At 46.5% G+C, this 16,573-nt stretch overlaps 1 protein-coding gene across 1 annotated transcript in view; it reads right to left on the bottom strand.

Moving 5' to 3' along the window:
• SMPDL3B (sphingomyelin phosphodiesterase acid like 3B) overlaps nt 1-16,573 on the bottom strand; it is a 31,707-nt gene that overhangs the window by 12,006 nt on the left and 3,128 nt on the right. The window contains exons 2-3 of the mRNA XM_018056857.1: nt 4,907-5,120; nt 1,951-2,048 (exon numbers count right to left, since the gene is read on the bottom strand). Of these exons, the coding sequence (XP_017912346.1) occupies nt 1,951-2,048; nt 4,907-5,120 (312 nt within the window). The remainder of the gene's footprint in view (nt 1-1,950; nt 2,049-4,906; nt 5,121-16,573) is intronic.

The raw sequence follows: 16,573 nt of genomic DNA, 5'->3' as shown, positions 1-16,573 counted from the left end.
TGCACAAATTGATTTACATTGAGGGAAGGAGGTGTCAGAAAGGAGGTTGCCTCAAGGACAGATGTGGGAATTGTGGGGCGGTGGGGGGGTCCCTCCTGGAGTGAGAGTGGTAGGTATGAGATGTCCTCAAACCAGGATCTGCATCCCAAACCTTGCCTGTTTTCTTGACCACAAGGGTCACATTTGTCTTCAGTAAAACTGAGGCAGTAATAACACCTCTCTCTAGGATTATCCTGACAGCGAAGGAACTAGGGCATATATACAATATTCTCAGAGGAGGGCCTGACACAGCACTTGATACATAGATACAGGACTTCCCAGGTGGTGCTAGTGGTAAAGAACCCGCCTGCCAATGCAGGAGACTATGAGAAACACGGGTTTGAGAAATGCGGGCTTGATCCTTGGGTCAGGAAGAGCCCCTGGAGGAGGGCATGGCAACCCACTCCAGTATTCTTGGCTGGAGAATCCCCACGGACAGAAGCGCCTGGGGGGCTACAGTTCATGGGGTCGCAAAGAGTCGGACATGACTGAAGCGACTTAACACACACACACATAGATACATATAATTGTTCTTGCTGCTATTACCTACAATTTGTTATCACTATTCTGTATCTGGGTCCTGAGAGACCCATGATGAAGACCTCCAGAGGAAACAGCTGTACCAGAACCCCAGGGCGATTGGGGTAGGGGTGGAGGTTGGGACCTAGGCTCTGCTTTCACAGGCCTCCCACTGGCAGGCCGAGAGCCTGACTCAGACTCCAGGATCTTGTGTTTGGCACAGCCTGCTTAAAGCCATTTTTAAGGACCATTAGATGGGGCCCCCCACCACAGTCTTCCTGTCATGTCCTGCGGGGCTGCGGCCATAATCACTCACAGTCCTGGCTGCTCGCCCAGGCTCGGAAGGCCTTGGATGCACCACAAAACAGCACTTTGGCCGAAAATCTGCATCTCCCAGAAGTCCCAGCAGCCAAGATGGTTTGAGAAGAGTAGATGGCAATTCCAGGGCCATAGCAGGACGCAAAGGCTGTGTGCAAGCCCACGTGAGACTTTCCCAGGGACAATGCCTAAAAGTAACTGTAGACGTCTTGAGAAGGGGCTGTAAGTCTGGTGTTATACAGGCAGGACAGAAACCAGTGAAATGTCAGGCATTTCCGTTAATAAAAAAGAAACAGGTCCAAAATGGAGTTACTTGTGCTAAACCCTAGGTCTGCAAACCAAATGTTAACCAAGTTAATACCTAACCTAACAAGTTTCAGCCTCTCCCAAGAATGTGACCTTTAAACAGTCAATATGGAATTAACATTAGGGAGCACTAGTGAGGAAATCTTGGACAGATCCCACCTTTCCCCTAAAGGAAGGTAACCTTGCCTGAAACAATCCCTTTTTGCTAGAATCTTTCTTTCTCCTCCACCCTCTTCTGTCTGTAAAACCTTCCATTTGTACAGCTCCTAGGAGCCCCTTTCCTTTTTTTTTTTTTTCCCATCTTTTTTCTCTTTTTGGCTGTACCACACACCATGTGGGATCTTACTTCCCCGACCAGGGATCGAACTTGGGCCCCGTGCATTGAAAGCACAGAGTCTTAACCACTGGACTGCCAGGGAAGTCCCTGGAGCTCCTTTCTGTTTTCTAGATGGGATGCTGCCTGAGTCATGAATTCTTGAATAAAGTCAAATAGATCTTCAGATTTGCTCAGTTGAATTTGGTTTTTAACACCATTAATAGGATTCTGTGTGTATTCACAAGCGGACAAGCTCTCATTCATGTCCCTTACAGTGTTCCTGGAAGGTAAGACCTGATTGCTGTGACGCGCCTGGTGCGGGACCTGGCCGGCAGCCATCATCATCGTGGGGGAAGGTCATTCCTTTGCACTTTGGTGCTGTTTTCCTCCCGCTGTGCCAAGCACTGCCTGGGTGTCAGGGAACATTATGGGGACCCAGGACGCAATCTTACCTGGAAAGGCCTCCCTGATGAGCTGAGTCAGCTGCTTCACTATTTGTAGCACGGCCACCTCACTCAGCCTCTCATTGGGCACGTGTGGTGTGTCATCGCTGCAAAACACAAGCAGCTCGGGAAGTGGCGCAAAGGAAAGAAGGGACGGCTCCACCGTGAGAAGCCAGCCCTGCCCAGACCAGCTGCAGGACTGGGCCTCAGACAGCTACTGGGAGGGAGGGACCGGGCTGGAGCTGGGAGTCACACCGGGCAGAGCTCAAGCCCTGGCTCTGCCATTAACCTGCTGTGGGTCCCTGGGCTGGTTGTTTAGCCTCTCTGAACTTCCACGAGCTCATCTGTAAAATAGGGACAATATGGAACTTCAGAGTATCTGTGGGGCTTCAACAAAGAAAGTTCCGGAATCTCTGTGCCAAGTGACTGCAGCCACGAAGTTAAAAGATGATTGCTCTTCTGAAGAAAAACTATGACAAACCTACACAGAGTATTAAAAAGTAGAGACTTCACTTTGCTGGCAAAGATCCATATACTCAGAGCTATGGTTTAGTTGTGTACTGATGTGAGAGTTGGACCATAAAGAAAGCTGAGCCCCAAAGAATTAATACTTTTGTGGTGTTGGAGAAGACTCTTGAGAGTCCCTTGGACTGCAAGGAGATCAAACCTGTCCATCCTAAAGGAAATCAACCCTGAATATTCATTGGAAGGACTGATGCTGCAGCTGAAGCTCCAGTACTTTGGCCACCTGATGCGAAGAGCCGACTCATTGGAAAGATCTTGATGCTGGGAAAGATTGAAGGCTAAAGGAGAAGGCAACAGAGGATGACATGGTTGGATGGCATCATTGACTCGGTGGGGTGGAGAAGCCGATCTGAGTTCATTCCTTGCCCCAAGGGTTCTGAGGAGTGTGGATCTGCCTTCATAATAAAGCATCTGGATGTACTCTGGCAGGTCCAGGGCCTGCCCCAGGACCATTTAGCCCCCACCCGACCCCTCATTTGACAGACCTAAATTCCTGGATCCATCTTAGAAAGGTGCAGCAAGAAGGAAGAAGAAGAGGGAAGGGAGGTTTGAGGAAAGAAGGAGGAAGGGAGGTTTGGGAGTGATAGGAGCCCCCACAATCTAAAGCCTGAGGACTCTGCTGGACTGAGCACAGCAACTGTGCCCCAAGACTCCCAGGGGCAGTTAACTAGCTGAATCATACGGAGACCACTACTGGCAGTCCACACTGGCTCACTTTGTGCCAGGTACCTGCCGTGTGTTGAACCCATTTCCACTCATTTATTCTTCATAATAACCCTACAGTGGAGCTTCTATTGTTATCCCATTTGACAGATAAAGAGACCAAGGCACAGAAAGGTGAAGAGTCCTGCCTAAGAGTATACAACCAGACAGTGGTGGAGCCAGGGTTTGAACCAGTCAGCCCGGCTCCAGAGTTTATGCTCACATCCATTACATTCTACAGTGTCTCTGACACCCTCATGAGGACAGCAGGAGGGGCCTTGGAGCCCTGTCCTCCCTGGGGACAGGCCAGGAATCCAAAGACATCAGAACAAAATTCCATTTTCCCCTAGTCTGGAACATTTAATTCTGTGTGATAGAAAACATATTCAATTGGTACAGGTTAATCCCCAAGGGATTGCGAGTCTCCCAGGAGAGGCCAAATTTCTTAGAAACTGAAGAATTAAAAGGGGCCCTAGAGGTCCTCTCATCCAGTGTCATAACCTCTGCAAATCCCAGAGATTTCCCAGAAAAATCATGCTTTTCTGTTAAAGGATGGTGAATTTCTCAGAGGGAGCATGTCTTTTAGAATGTTACTCATTTCTCAGGGAGCAGGGGGCCAGAGTCATGGCCTAAAACTCACTTTCTCCTTGGATTGATTCCTGAGCCCCGGGAAACCAGAACTGCCCAGGCTTCTCTGGGAGACGGTCACATTTCTTAAGGGTCCAGCCTTACTCCACCCACTACTGTCCATGTGAGGGTCATTCCGGTCACTCCCATGTCACAGTGAGTGACAGCTAGGGCCGTCGTGGGTTTGCTCCACCTTATGGAAGTGTCTATAGAGGCTAGAAGAGGGCGTGGGAAGCCAGAGCTCCACCCAGCCCTCTTCACCTGCTCTCTAGCTCACCACTTCCTACAGGAAGTCCTCCCAGTTTCACCAGAGGGAGTCAGGTGCCCTGTGAAACTCCCCAACCTGCTCAGTGCCCCTCTCCTTGCTGGGATAGCATGGTCAGCGACCTCGTCTCTATCACCCAGGAAACCTTGAGTTCCCTGAAGGAGGGTCGGGGTCCCTATTATCTCTGTTCCCTCATGTCTGCCCAGGGGTGAGCACAGGGCAGGCTGATCTACCAAGAGAGGGAGGGAAGGATCAAGTGAGTGAAGGGGGGACCACGAGCGCTGAGGGAAGTTGAAGGACTTACAGCAGCATCCTTGGAGGAGTAGCAGAAATGGCATCGCGACGGCTGAGCTGAAATTGCCCCTCAAGCCCTCTCTTTGCAGGCTAAGCTCTGACCAGGGAGGACCCCCAAGGCCAGGCAGCCAGCGGTGGCCCACAGCTGGCCAGGACACTTGGTCCCAATGCTGACCCACCTTCAGCCCTCCTAACTTTCTCCTTTCCCTGCATTTGGGTCTCTGAGGCTCGCAGTCCCTAAACGCTGGTGGGAGTGGCAGCAGGGTTCATCCCCCGACTTGAAATCCAGGACTTCCCCACATGCCCAAGCATGCCATGACTGTGTCCCCAGCCTCAGTGAACGCCAAGTTCTGCTGAGTCTGGGAGACACGAGGTCAAGGGCACAGACCCTGGAATCAGCCAGGCCCAGGCTCCCATGGACAAGCTTTGAGTTTCATCCTCTCTGCAACAGGGCTGGTGTGAGGACTAAGGGAGATGGTTTGGAGCAGGTGCCAGGAGGGCCGGGGGCACTCGCAGTGGCCAGGGAAGGGTAGCTGCGGTGACGGCTCTCACCCAGTCCAAAGGATGAAGTCCGGCTCTGGCTCGATCTCCTTCATGGCATAGATGGAGGAGTTGATGAGGATCCAGGGAGAATCACAGAGGTAGTCGCCCCAGGGGCCTGCGTTGGGCACTGGCTGGGAGCCTGCAGACGGGCATACCTGGAGAGGATCTTCAGACACCTTGTAGTCAGGGTCCAGGTGCAGGTCAGAGATGTGCCAGAACTTCCCTGCAGGGACAAGGAGACCCCTCTAATATGGGTTCCTCCCTGAGCCTGGCTGGGGAGGGATAGGGGAACCCTGGGGTAGGAGAGGGGAGTTTACACAGGTGAAAGGAAGTTTTCTCCAAATCCAGGGTGGGCTTTGCCCAGGGAGGCGCTGAGCAGAACAGAAAATAGGCTTGGTTCTGTCCCTGACCTCTGACCTTTGACAAGACCCTTTCTATCTCCCCACATCTCAGTGTTCCCAGCAGCAGGAGGAGGGATTGGACTGTATGACCTTCAGGAATCCTTCAGGAGTTCTGTGTAGAGTGCTTGTTTTAAAGTAAAGATGAGTTAAACACCCAGGCTCTGGAACCACGTACTAGCTGTGCGACTCTGGGTGAGATGCTTCACCTCTCTGAGCCAATAACTAGAGCTAAATGTTATGCTCTAGGGAAACATATACAAAAATCTGGGAGAAGGCTTACACACCAAAGGCATCATAAGATCTTGCTAATTAATACCAGCAAAAAGCTGGGGAATACGTGTGGAAATAAAAAAGAAAGAAGGCTGAGCACCAAAGAATTGATGTGTTTGAACTGTGGTGTTGGAGAAGACTCTTGGACTGCAAGGATATCAAACCAGTCAATCCTAAAGGAAATCAACCCTGAATATTCATGGGAAGGACTAATGCCGAAGCTGAAGTTCCAATACTATGGCCACCTGTACAAAGAGCTGACTCATTAGAAAAGACCCTGATGCTGGGAAAGATTGAAGGCAGAAGAAGGGGATGACAGAGGGTGAGATGGTTGGATGGCATCACTGACTCAGCGGACATGAGTTTGAGCAGGCTCCCAGAGATAGTGATGGACAGGGAAGCCTGGCGTGCTGCAGTCCATGGGGTCACAAAGAGTCGGACATGATTGAGCTACTGAACAACAAAAATGTGTGGAAATGGTGTTTATGAGTAGTAGACCAGAAAAGGTGGAATGTCATTTCAGACTGGCTTGAATTTCTCATTGTGGGCCTACTTGTTAGTGACTCTGGATATAAGGTGAAACGCCAAAAATCTCTAGGTGTAACACAAAGAAGGGAATCTAAAGAAACGGGCTTTGGAGTGGCTTTCTCATCTGCATCCAGCACAGGGCCTGGTGTAAGTGGTTTCAACCATGCCTATTGAAGGAGAGGTTGAACAGGTTTGGCCTCTCCCCTAATTCCTGTTTCCAGAATTTCCTCACTTTCCACCATTGCTCTCACTTCCTCCTCCACTTCCTGTGTCACTCAGCACCAACAGTCAACACCCACCCATCCCAGTAAAATGGGCCTGGGCCTGGGAGTCTGCCTTCTATTGCCTTCAGGGTTGGCTAGCCAGTCCCCGCTCTTTCCACCCTCCCTGCCTCCCTTCCCCCAGTGACTCTGAACCAAAGGTAAAGTCTGGACCCTGATCTCACTCCTTGATGCTTCTGAGCTTTGGCCCACCTCTCCTGATCTAAACCTGGTCTCCAGAAAGAATCAGAAACTTGTTCATAACAAGGTGCACACGACTGATTAAACAAACCGTGGTCCCTCCCTCGATCATTATATAATCATCCTCCTCACAGCCCTGAAGGGATTGATCATTATCCCCTTTCCATTTTGGTGATAAGGAGATGAAAGTTCAGAGGTCAACGTGCTTAGGATCACATGGTAAACGCTGGGGGCCAGCGGCGGGGGCGCAGGAGGGTGGAGGCGGGGGGAGTCCTCGGCTCCCTAATCACTCCCAGGAAAATGTGATTTGCTAAGGGGGTAAAATCAATGCCTTTTATTTTAACTCCTTTTGTAGATCGTCTATGCCTGCATTTTAAGTTTTTACCCTAACTGAGAGTCTCTGTCTATAATGGGGGGAAGTGAAACTTTTCACACGAATAGTGATCACTAACATATTTGAAATTACAACTACAGGGGCAACATCCTAATGAAGAGAAAAGAAAGCAACCATCCCATTTCATCAAGAAAGCGGGCAGAGTTGGGGGGCTTTCCTGCCGATGGCGGTAAGTGGGTCGCACCTGCTTCCAGTCAGGCCGGCCAGGTTGGCTATGGAAGCTTGAGAAACTTTTTCCTTCTGTCTGGCACGCGGGGCCCTTGCTTCCTCTGCAGACCATACAGAGGTCATCCGTTTGCCTCAAGCAGGCACTTTCTCAGCAAACCACAAACGTGGAGCAGCTCTTCCCCTCTGATGTCAGCCCTCAAAGTTCTCAATGAGCATTTCTTCACTTCAGAAACTCCTTGTCTGCGGCTCGAGTGTCAGCTGTTGGTGTTTCTCTCTTCTGGCAAGTTCCGGACTAGTCAGAGTAGAACTGGAACTCCTTCCAGGCTCCCTTGTGCTTCCTATGACCTCTCCGTGCAAACGTGAGTGTGCGTGTGCGTGCGTGTGCATGTGCGTATGTGTGTGTGTGTGTGTGTGCAGATGCTTGCCTTTATGCCCACAGCCTTAAAGGCCTGACTTTGGGAGCAGTCAGGAGAGTGGAAAGAATGGCGGAGAGGGCCAGAGGTTCAGACACGGGCAGACCTCAGGCTCCAGTCTCCTCACTGTGGCAGCCGACCATAGACCCCTCCTCTTCTCCTTGGCCCCAACCCCGCCCACTCGCTCTCCTCCCAGGACCTCTTTCGTGACTCTGCCGCTTTCCCCAGTCCTCTCGGGTCATCGCACGGCTGCCTTCTCTTCTTCATTGAGGTCTCAGCTGGAGAATCATCTCCTCAGATAAGACTTCTCTGACTGCCTTTGCTCAAGTTCCACTTCTTCCCACCCATCTGGTCTCTAGCTGGGTGACTCCAAATGACCCTCCCATTTTATTTTTTCAGAGCACTCTCACACATGAAATTATCTTGTTGACTTGGCTGTTGGACATCTGCCCTGTCTACAGTGTCAGAGTGCTTGATCCCAGAATGCTTTCATGGTACATCTATGCTACCCATAAGAGAACGGAGCCACAGGCTTCTGTGGAATTAGTCACAGACTGTAAGGAATCGAGGTCTAATTATCATGTCATGGAGAAGAAGGTGAGCACAAGGACCCTGAAGAGGGAGGCAGGTTACTGGGTTTCCTCATCCCGGGCCCCTTGGACTGCAAGGAGATCAAACCAGTCAATCCTAAAGGGAATCAATCCTGAATATTCATTAGAAAGACTGATGTTGCAGCTGAAGCTCCCATACTTTGGCCATCTAATGCAAAGAGCCGACTCATTAGAAAAGACCCTGATTCTGGGAAAGACTGAAGGCAGGAGGAGAAGGGGACGACAGAGGGTGAGATGGTTGGATGGCATCACTGACTCAATGGACATGAGTTTGAGCCAGCTCCGGGATATAGTGAAAGACAGGGAAGCCTGGCGTGCTGCAGTCCATGGGGATGCAAAGAGCTGGAGACAACTGAGTGCCTGAACAACAGCAACAACCCAGGCTGAGGACTCTGAGCAAGCCAGTTGGGCTGAGGGTGTTTGACATCTGGTCTACTTCTCTATAACCATCAAATAAGACAGTGAACAAGAAAGGGCCTGTCCAAAGCACATGAAAAGATGCTCAACATCACTAATTACTAGAGAAATGCAAATAAAAACTGGTCACAGCAGTCAGAAGGGCCATTATCAAAAAGCCTACAAACAATAAATGCTGGTGAGGTTGTGGAGAAAAGGAAACCCTCATACACTGTTGGTGGGAATGCAAACTGGTAGAGTCACTATGGAGTAGAGTATGGATGTTCCTTAAAAAACTGAAAATAGAACTATTATATGATCCAGCAGTCCCACTCCTGGCCATATACCCAGAAAAAAAAGATAATTTGAAAAGATACATGCACTCCCATGTTCATTGCAGCACTATTCACAAATGGCCAGGACATAGAAGCAACCTAAATGTCCACCAACAGAGGACTGGATAAAGAAGATGTGGTATGTATGCAATGGAGTATTACTCGGCCATTAAAAAGAACAAAACAATGCCATTTGCAGCAACATGGATGGACCTAGAGATTCTCATTGGAGAAGGAAATGGCAACCCACTCCAGTACTCTTGCCTGAAAAATCCCATGGATGGAGGAGCCTGGTGGGCTAAACCTCTTGGGCTTGCTAAGAGTGGGACACGACCAAGGGACTAACACACAGAGATTCTCATACTGAGTGAAGTCAGATAGAGAAAGACAAATATCATATGATATCACTTATATGTGGAATCTTAAGAAAAAAAAAGGGTACAAATGAACTTATCTACAAAACAGAAATAGATTTACAGAGGTAGAAAATAAACTTATGGTTGGGGGGAGGTAACAAGAGGGGGAGGGATAAACTGGAAGATTGGGAATTGACACACACACTACCGTATACAAAATAGATACTAATAAGGGCCTACTGCGTAGCACAAGGAACTCTACTCAGTGCTCTGTGATGGCCTGTGTGGTAGGGAAACCTAAAAAGGAGTGGATTTATGTGTTTGTACAGCAGTTTCACTTTTTCCCAGATTCACACCTGGGATTGGCACAACACTATAGATCGATCATACTTCAACAAAAATTTTAAAAAAGGAAAATATGATGTTTAATTTCTGTACATATTTTATTCATGTGAAAGTCAGTGGTGTCCACTCTTTGTGACCCCATGGACCATACAGTCCATGGAATTCTCCAGGCCAGAATACTGGAGTGGGTAGCCTTTCCCTTCTCCAGGGTTTCTTCCCAACCCAGCGGTCAAACCCAGGTCTCCCGCATTGCGGGCGGATTCTTTACCAGCTGAACCACAAGGAAATCTCAAGAATACTGGATTGGGTAGCCTACCCCTTCTCCAGCGGATCTTCCCAAACCAGGAATCTAACTGGAGTCTCCTGCATTGCAGGTGGATTCTTTACCAACTGAGCTATCAGGGAAGCCCACTGATGAATATACAATAATTTAATCAATGCTACTGATGGACTGATGCTGAAGCTGAAACTCCAATACTTTGGCCACCTAATTTGAAGAACTGACTCATTGGAAAAGATCCTGATGCTGGGCAAGATTGAAGGCAGGAGGAGAAGGGGATGACAGAGGATGAGATCATTGGATGGCATTACCGACTCGATGGACATGAGTTTGTTTGAGCAAGTTCCATGAGTTAGTGATGTACAGGGAAGCCTGGCGTGCTGCAGTCCTTGGGATTGCAGAGAGTCGGACATGACTGAGTGACTGAACTCAACTGAATTAATGCTACATAATATTTATATTTCTTTCAGTTTTTTTTTTTTTACCCACTGTAAATTATAATGCTTTTTTCTTTCTTTACTTTTTAAAAACATTTTTTTGGAGTATAAGTTGATTAAAATGTTGCATTTGTTTCTGCTAGACAACAAAGTGAGTCAGTTGTGCAGATGCATGTACCCACCTCTTTTGGATTCTTATCCCACGTGGGTCATTGCAGAGTGTTAAGGGAGTTCCCTGTGCTAGCCTATAGATTATAGTGCTTTTTTTCTTAAGAATAAAAACTCCAGTAGAGAAAGATGTGAACATTTCAAGGCTTTTATTCATGTACTAGATATCTCACTGAAGATGTGAATATTATAAAAAATGTTTGCCAATTTGGTTGGTGAAAAATGAGATCTCATTAGTTATTTTGCATTTCTTGAATTTCTAGTGAATCTGAATATTTTAAATATGTTTATTGGCCACTTGTATTTCTTTTTTGGTGACTTTTCTACTTGTGTGTTCTTTGCCTGTTTCTATTGAAAGAAAGAAAGTGAATGTCAGTCAGTCATGTTTGACTCTTTGCGACCTCATGGGCTATTCATGGAATTCTCCAGGCCAAAATCCTAGAGTAGCCTTTCCCTTCTCCAGGGGACTTTCCCAACCCAGGGATCGAACCCAGGGTCTCCCATATTGCAGGCAGATTCTTTATTTCTATTGAGGTGTTCCATTATTTTTCTTAGTTTGTGAGAGCCCTTGTCTGTATAACATTAACCCTTTATCTATCATATATGCTGGAACATTGGAAGGGGGGATAAAGACTTCCTTTTCTGCTTCTCCTGGTAAGTAAAATTAAGCAAAGAAGCAGGCTACAAAACTATATATGTAGTGTGGTAGTCATTTTATTTTTAAAAGCACATAAAAATGAAGAGAAACATTTATAAGGAACCCGATGAAAAAGTTAATGACTTTTTAAATACTTTTTTCTATTTTTCCTTTTTTTTTTTTTAATCAGTGAAGATATTTAAACTACAATTGGTGTGTCCTTTTCCTCCCAATTAGATTTTAAAAGTTCCTAGGGGACAGAGATAACGATGCTTCACTTGTCCCCTGCAGTGGCTTACAATTGTCTGACAAATAAATGCAATGGTGAATTAACATTTTTATTTTATTTAACTGTAAGAGTTTTACTCTCAGAGGTATTTTCTTGTTACTTTCACTGTGGTCTTGGTTGGTTGCCCTGGGAAGCAGTGGAATGAAATAGTTGTTTAAGAGACTAATTATAGAAAAGGCAGTGTGTGGTGCTCAGGATATAGCTATAGGAAGCAACCTTGGAAGCTGTCAGTTAACATCTTCAGTTAACCTCCTTGCCTGGTCCCTCAAGCTCTCTCCGAGTCTTGCTCATGAAGTATAGACACCCACTGACACCAGCCAGATACAGGCCGTGTCACTGTGTCACTCAGACCCCATTGTTAGACAAAGTTCTACTAAAATAAAAACTTCCTTCTCTACTTTTCTTTTCCCCAAGAGATCTTTTAAAAAATATTTATTTATTTGGCTGCATCAGGTCGTAGTTGTGGCACATGGGCACACTCTAAGGCATGTGGGATCCTAGTTCCCCGACCAGGGATCAAACCCATGTTCTCTGCATAGCAAGGCGGATTCTTAACCACTGGACTACCAAGGAAGTCCCTTTACTTTTTAATTAAAAAAAAAAAAAATCAGTCTCAGAGCCATCCCTGTAGCCACTAATGATCTAATGATGAAAAAACACAGGACTTTAGGTTTGTGGTCTTAGCAGCTAGAGAAACTGGCACTTGACACCACCACCCTCCTGGTTTCCCACTGTTACATGGTGTTTCCAATACAGGGTAAAAAGGGCATTTGTGGGATTATTTTGCACCTAGGCTTGGTCCAAGTGCAGCAAATAGCATCCCATCATGGTCTGGAGAGGCACTGAGTTATTGCAGGGGGTGGTCAGGGTTGGTTTCAACTGAGTTTCCTGCAAATGGGCAAAGGCTAACTAAGGTTAAGTAATATGGCTAAGTAGCTGAGAAATGATATTTCATTTCATAAAGTTGGGGTTCACAGTTGCTAGCATATTAGGATCAACTCTCCTAATGCTTTTGCCTCAAATGAAAATGAGTTAGAAGTCAAGCTCTTTGAGGATAAGCTCCAAGTGAGGACAGTGAGCTATTGGATGTTCAGTGCCCTTTGTGCCTTAGGCAGCAAAGCTGGTCATTGGAAGACTGGTGTACGGCTTCACCTGGAAGAGCCATCTCTCCTGAATAACAGATTATGGCCCTGGTAGAAAAGTCCTCCTTGGGACTCCCCTGGTGGTCCAGTGGATGAGACTCCACACTCAGGGGGCCCGAGTTCAATCCCTGGCCAGGGAACTAAGATCCCACGTACCGCAATTAAGCCCATGTGCCACAACTACTGAGCCCGTGTGTGCCGACAAAGACCCAGCACAGCCAAAATAGATTAAAAACTAAGTGTTTTTTTAAAACGGAAGAAAGAAAAGTGCTCCTTGACGTTATTATTGGTCAACTCACAAAAAAAGAGTAGCGTGGTGGGGAAAAGAGGTGCAGTCAGTCGAAGCCTAGACAACTTCAGAGGCAGTTGTGGACTTCTCCAAGTGCACCATTCAGCAGGGAGAGGCCGTGTCTATCTACTTTCAATTTTTAAAAAAAATTTTGGCCACATTCCACAGCATGTGAGACCTTAGTTCCCTGACTAGGGATTGAACTCATACCCTCCGCATTAAAAAGCAGAGTTTTAACCACTGGACCACTGGGGAAGTCCCTGCATGCTGGTAAGTTGCTTCAGAATGTGTCTGACTCTTTGCACCCCTGTGAACTGTAGCCCGCCAGGTTCCTCTGACCATGGGATTCTCCAGGCAAGAATACTGGAGTGGGTTGCCATTTCCTCCTCCAGGGGATCTTCCCAAACCAGGTATCCAAAAGTCTCTTTTGTCTCCTCCATAGGCAGGTGGGTTCTTTACTACTAGCGCCCCCTGGGGGAAGTCCCTATCCACCTTCAATTCTAACCACACACAATATGGTTGCCTAACCCTTCTGGTGGGCTTCCCATAATGTTTTTCCTCCTTCTCCTCCTACACACTCCCCTCAACCTCTCCCTCCATATGACTTGCTGGAATCCCTTCTATTACTGTATTTGAAGAAAAAAAAGTGTAATATTTTCAAATAAATCACTGTGTTCAACCAGAAAAAAAGTGGGGAGGGGTGTTTGTCCAGAGGACTCTCCACACAACACTGTCCCTGGCAATTACCCCCAGGACCCAGAGTGAGACTGGGAGGGTGTGGGGAGGTGGGCACTTTAACACTTTATCCTTTGGACCAGAGATTCTCAAACATTACCATGAAGACACCTCATCTGGGGAAATCTCATGAAAATTAAGAAACTCTATATCCACACTGCTTGGATCTTTTACAGGAAGAATGTATTCTCAAAATCCTTGAGTTTTAAGAAAAGGTACCAATCTTAGCTATCATTATTATTCATTAATCATTGAGACTATAAATAACTTGGCATCAAGTACAGTGAGTGTTGAGGGCACAGACCTGTTTGGAATTCCAGCTCCAGTGCTCACTAGCTGGATGAACTGACTGCCAATTTCTTCATCTGTAAAATGGCAACAACAGCGCCCCCTACCTTTCACAGTTATTGTGAGGTTTAAAACAAGACAATATGAGAGAATGCATAAGCCCTCATCAATGCAAAGCAGCAATTTCTCTGAATTTGATCACTGGGGATCCGGCAGTTCTGCTTTCACCACGGAAGGGAGATGGGATGAGGGGGGTGGCTGTGTCCTTCTCCTGCCTGCTCCAGCACCCACTCAGCTGCTGTCCTCTGCAGGTGAAAGGCCAGGGCCAGGAACAATGTGAAGACAAATGCTGTCCTCTCCGGGCTGATTCTACTTGAGCAGAGGGCTGGCAGGCACAGCGTACCCTCTAGCTTTAATTCTGAGAGCTCAACTCTGCTCCCTGTGCCTGGGCAGGCAAAACAGTCTCTTGGCCCTCCTGCTTCACCAAGGTGTCACCAGGCTAACTTTGTACACTGGGGACAACAGATACAGAACCCAGAGCCTAATCCCTCTGTAAGGCCCATGGAAATGTCTGAGACCTGGAAAAAAACAAATGCATTGGTTCCAAAGTTCAAGGGGAAAAATCTGTGCCATCAAAACCAACAATATATTTCAAATGCAACATTTTTAAATGTCATTAAAAAGTAGGGACTTCCTAAGACTCTGAGCTCCCAATGCAGGAGGCCACGGTTCAATCCTTGGTCAAGGAATGGGATCCCGCGTGCCACAACCAAGAGTTCACCTGCCACAACTAAAGATCCTGCATGCTACGACAAAGACCGCAGATCCCTTGTGCTGCAGCTAGGACCTGGGGAAGCCAAATAAATAAACACAATTAATATAGCTAATATATTTTAAAAATTATTTTTAGAAGTCATTAAAAATCATATATAATGTGAGATCTTTTTACTGATTCATGTTGGGGTGGAGGAGATGAAAAAATCATTCCTAGAGTCTAAGACAGTCTTAAAGTGTCTGAAAAGTGAGTTTGCTTATGGTCAGAGACAAGAAGAGGAAGACAGGAAAACACCTGCCATTTATTTAGCACCTACTGAAGGCCGGATGCTGTGCCAAGCCCTCTGCCTATGTAGCCTCACAGCAAAATGATGAAATACGTTCTATTATCATACCCATTTTACAGATGAGGAAGCTGAGCTAGTTAGTGGTAGACCTATGATTCATACTGTACTTGAAAAGAAATGATCACAGTGCACTTTGCCACTAGCTAGCCATGTGACCTTAGATATTAAAAAAAAAAAGGTCTCAAACTTTTATAGCACATTGCAGTGTAAGTGCATGAGCTCACCTTATTTAATCTCTCCTCCTATAGTATTATCCTTATTTTACAGATAGTGAAATAGAGACTCAAGGTCACATAGATATTAAAAGGTAGTACATAGGTTTTCTGGCTTAAGGCAGTGGATTGTTTTTTGAAAGGACATGCATGAAATTTGAAATCAGAGAAATCTTGTTTTGAATCCTGGGTACACTTTCAATGGCAACTTGAACAAGAGATTTCCTCAGCTGAGCCTCCGTGTTCCCATTTCTGTAAAATGGGGACAACGATACTAGTAGAAAAGGGGTGGATGGCCACGGAGTGGACAAACCAGCCTGAGTGCATAATCCCTGGGCTGCTCTGCCCCTTGGACCTCAGGTTTTCTTCTCTTCTGGAGCCTCTTTTTTCTGAAGCATAACATCTGTGTATTGCACAAAGGTTATCTGTTTTATCAGTTTTAACTGCCTATGATTCCGTGACTTATCTGTTATGCATACAACCCACCATAAAGCAACATTGGTCCCAATTTGGTGGCTCAGAGGTTAAAGTGTCTGCTTGGAATGCAGGAGACCCTGGTTTGATCCCTGGGTTGGGAAGATCCCCTGGAGAAGGAAATGGCAACCCGCTCCAGTACTCTTGCATGGAGAATCCCATGGAGGGAGGAGCCTGGTAGGCTACAGTCCATGGGGTTGCAAAGAGTCGGACACGACTGAGCGACTTTACTTACCTTACTTTAGTCCTTTGTGGGGATTTTTGCTGTTGTTGTTGTTTTCTGCTTTGGTTTGGTTTTACAGTAGGTCCTTGTTAGTTATCTATTTTATTTATTTATTTATTTTATTATTTTATATATATATATATATTTATATATATTTGGCTGTGCCACACAAGATCTTAGTTCCTTGACCAGGGATCGAATTCATGACCTCTGCATTGGAAGCACAGAGCCTTAACCACTTGACTGCCAGGGAAGTCTGTGATTTTCTGTTTTAAAAACAGCAGTGTGTATATGTCAATCCCAAACTCTCAATCTATCCCCTCTCTTTCCCCTGGTAACCATAAATCTGTTCTCTGTGAGTTTGTTCTTGTTTTGTAAATAAGTTCATTTGGACTTTTTTTTTTTTAGATTTGCATACAAGCTATCAGAGAAGCAAATGGCAACCCATTCCAGTATTCTTGCCTGGAGAATCCCAGGGACAGAGGAGCCTGGTGGGCTATAGTCCATGGGATCGCAAAGAGTTGGACACAACTGAGTGACTAAATAACAATAACAATAATAAGCTATCATTTTTGATGCTAAGCAATGATCCCAAACACTTCAGTTATAACTCCTCCTCTGTAAACCACTGCCCTGCAAAACACAAAGGGTTAACTTGCTAAAACCGACCCCTTGTGTTAGCTGGAAGAAGGGATAGACTACC

The sequence above is a fragment of the Capra hircus genome, chromosome 2, assembly GCF_001704415.2.
Source record: "Capra hircus breed San Clemente chromosome 2, ASM170441v1, whole genome shotgun sequence".
In the NCBI taxonomy this organism is placed as follows: domain Eukaryota; kingdom Metazoa; phylum Chordata; class Mammalia; order Artiodactyla; family Bovidae; genus Capra; species Capra hircus.
This window is presented reverse-complemented; position numbering and strand designations above follow the sequence as displayed.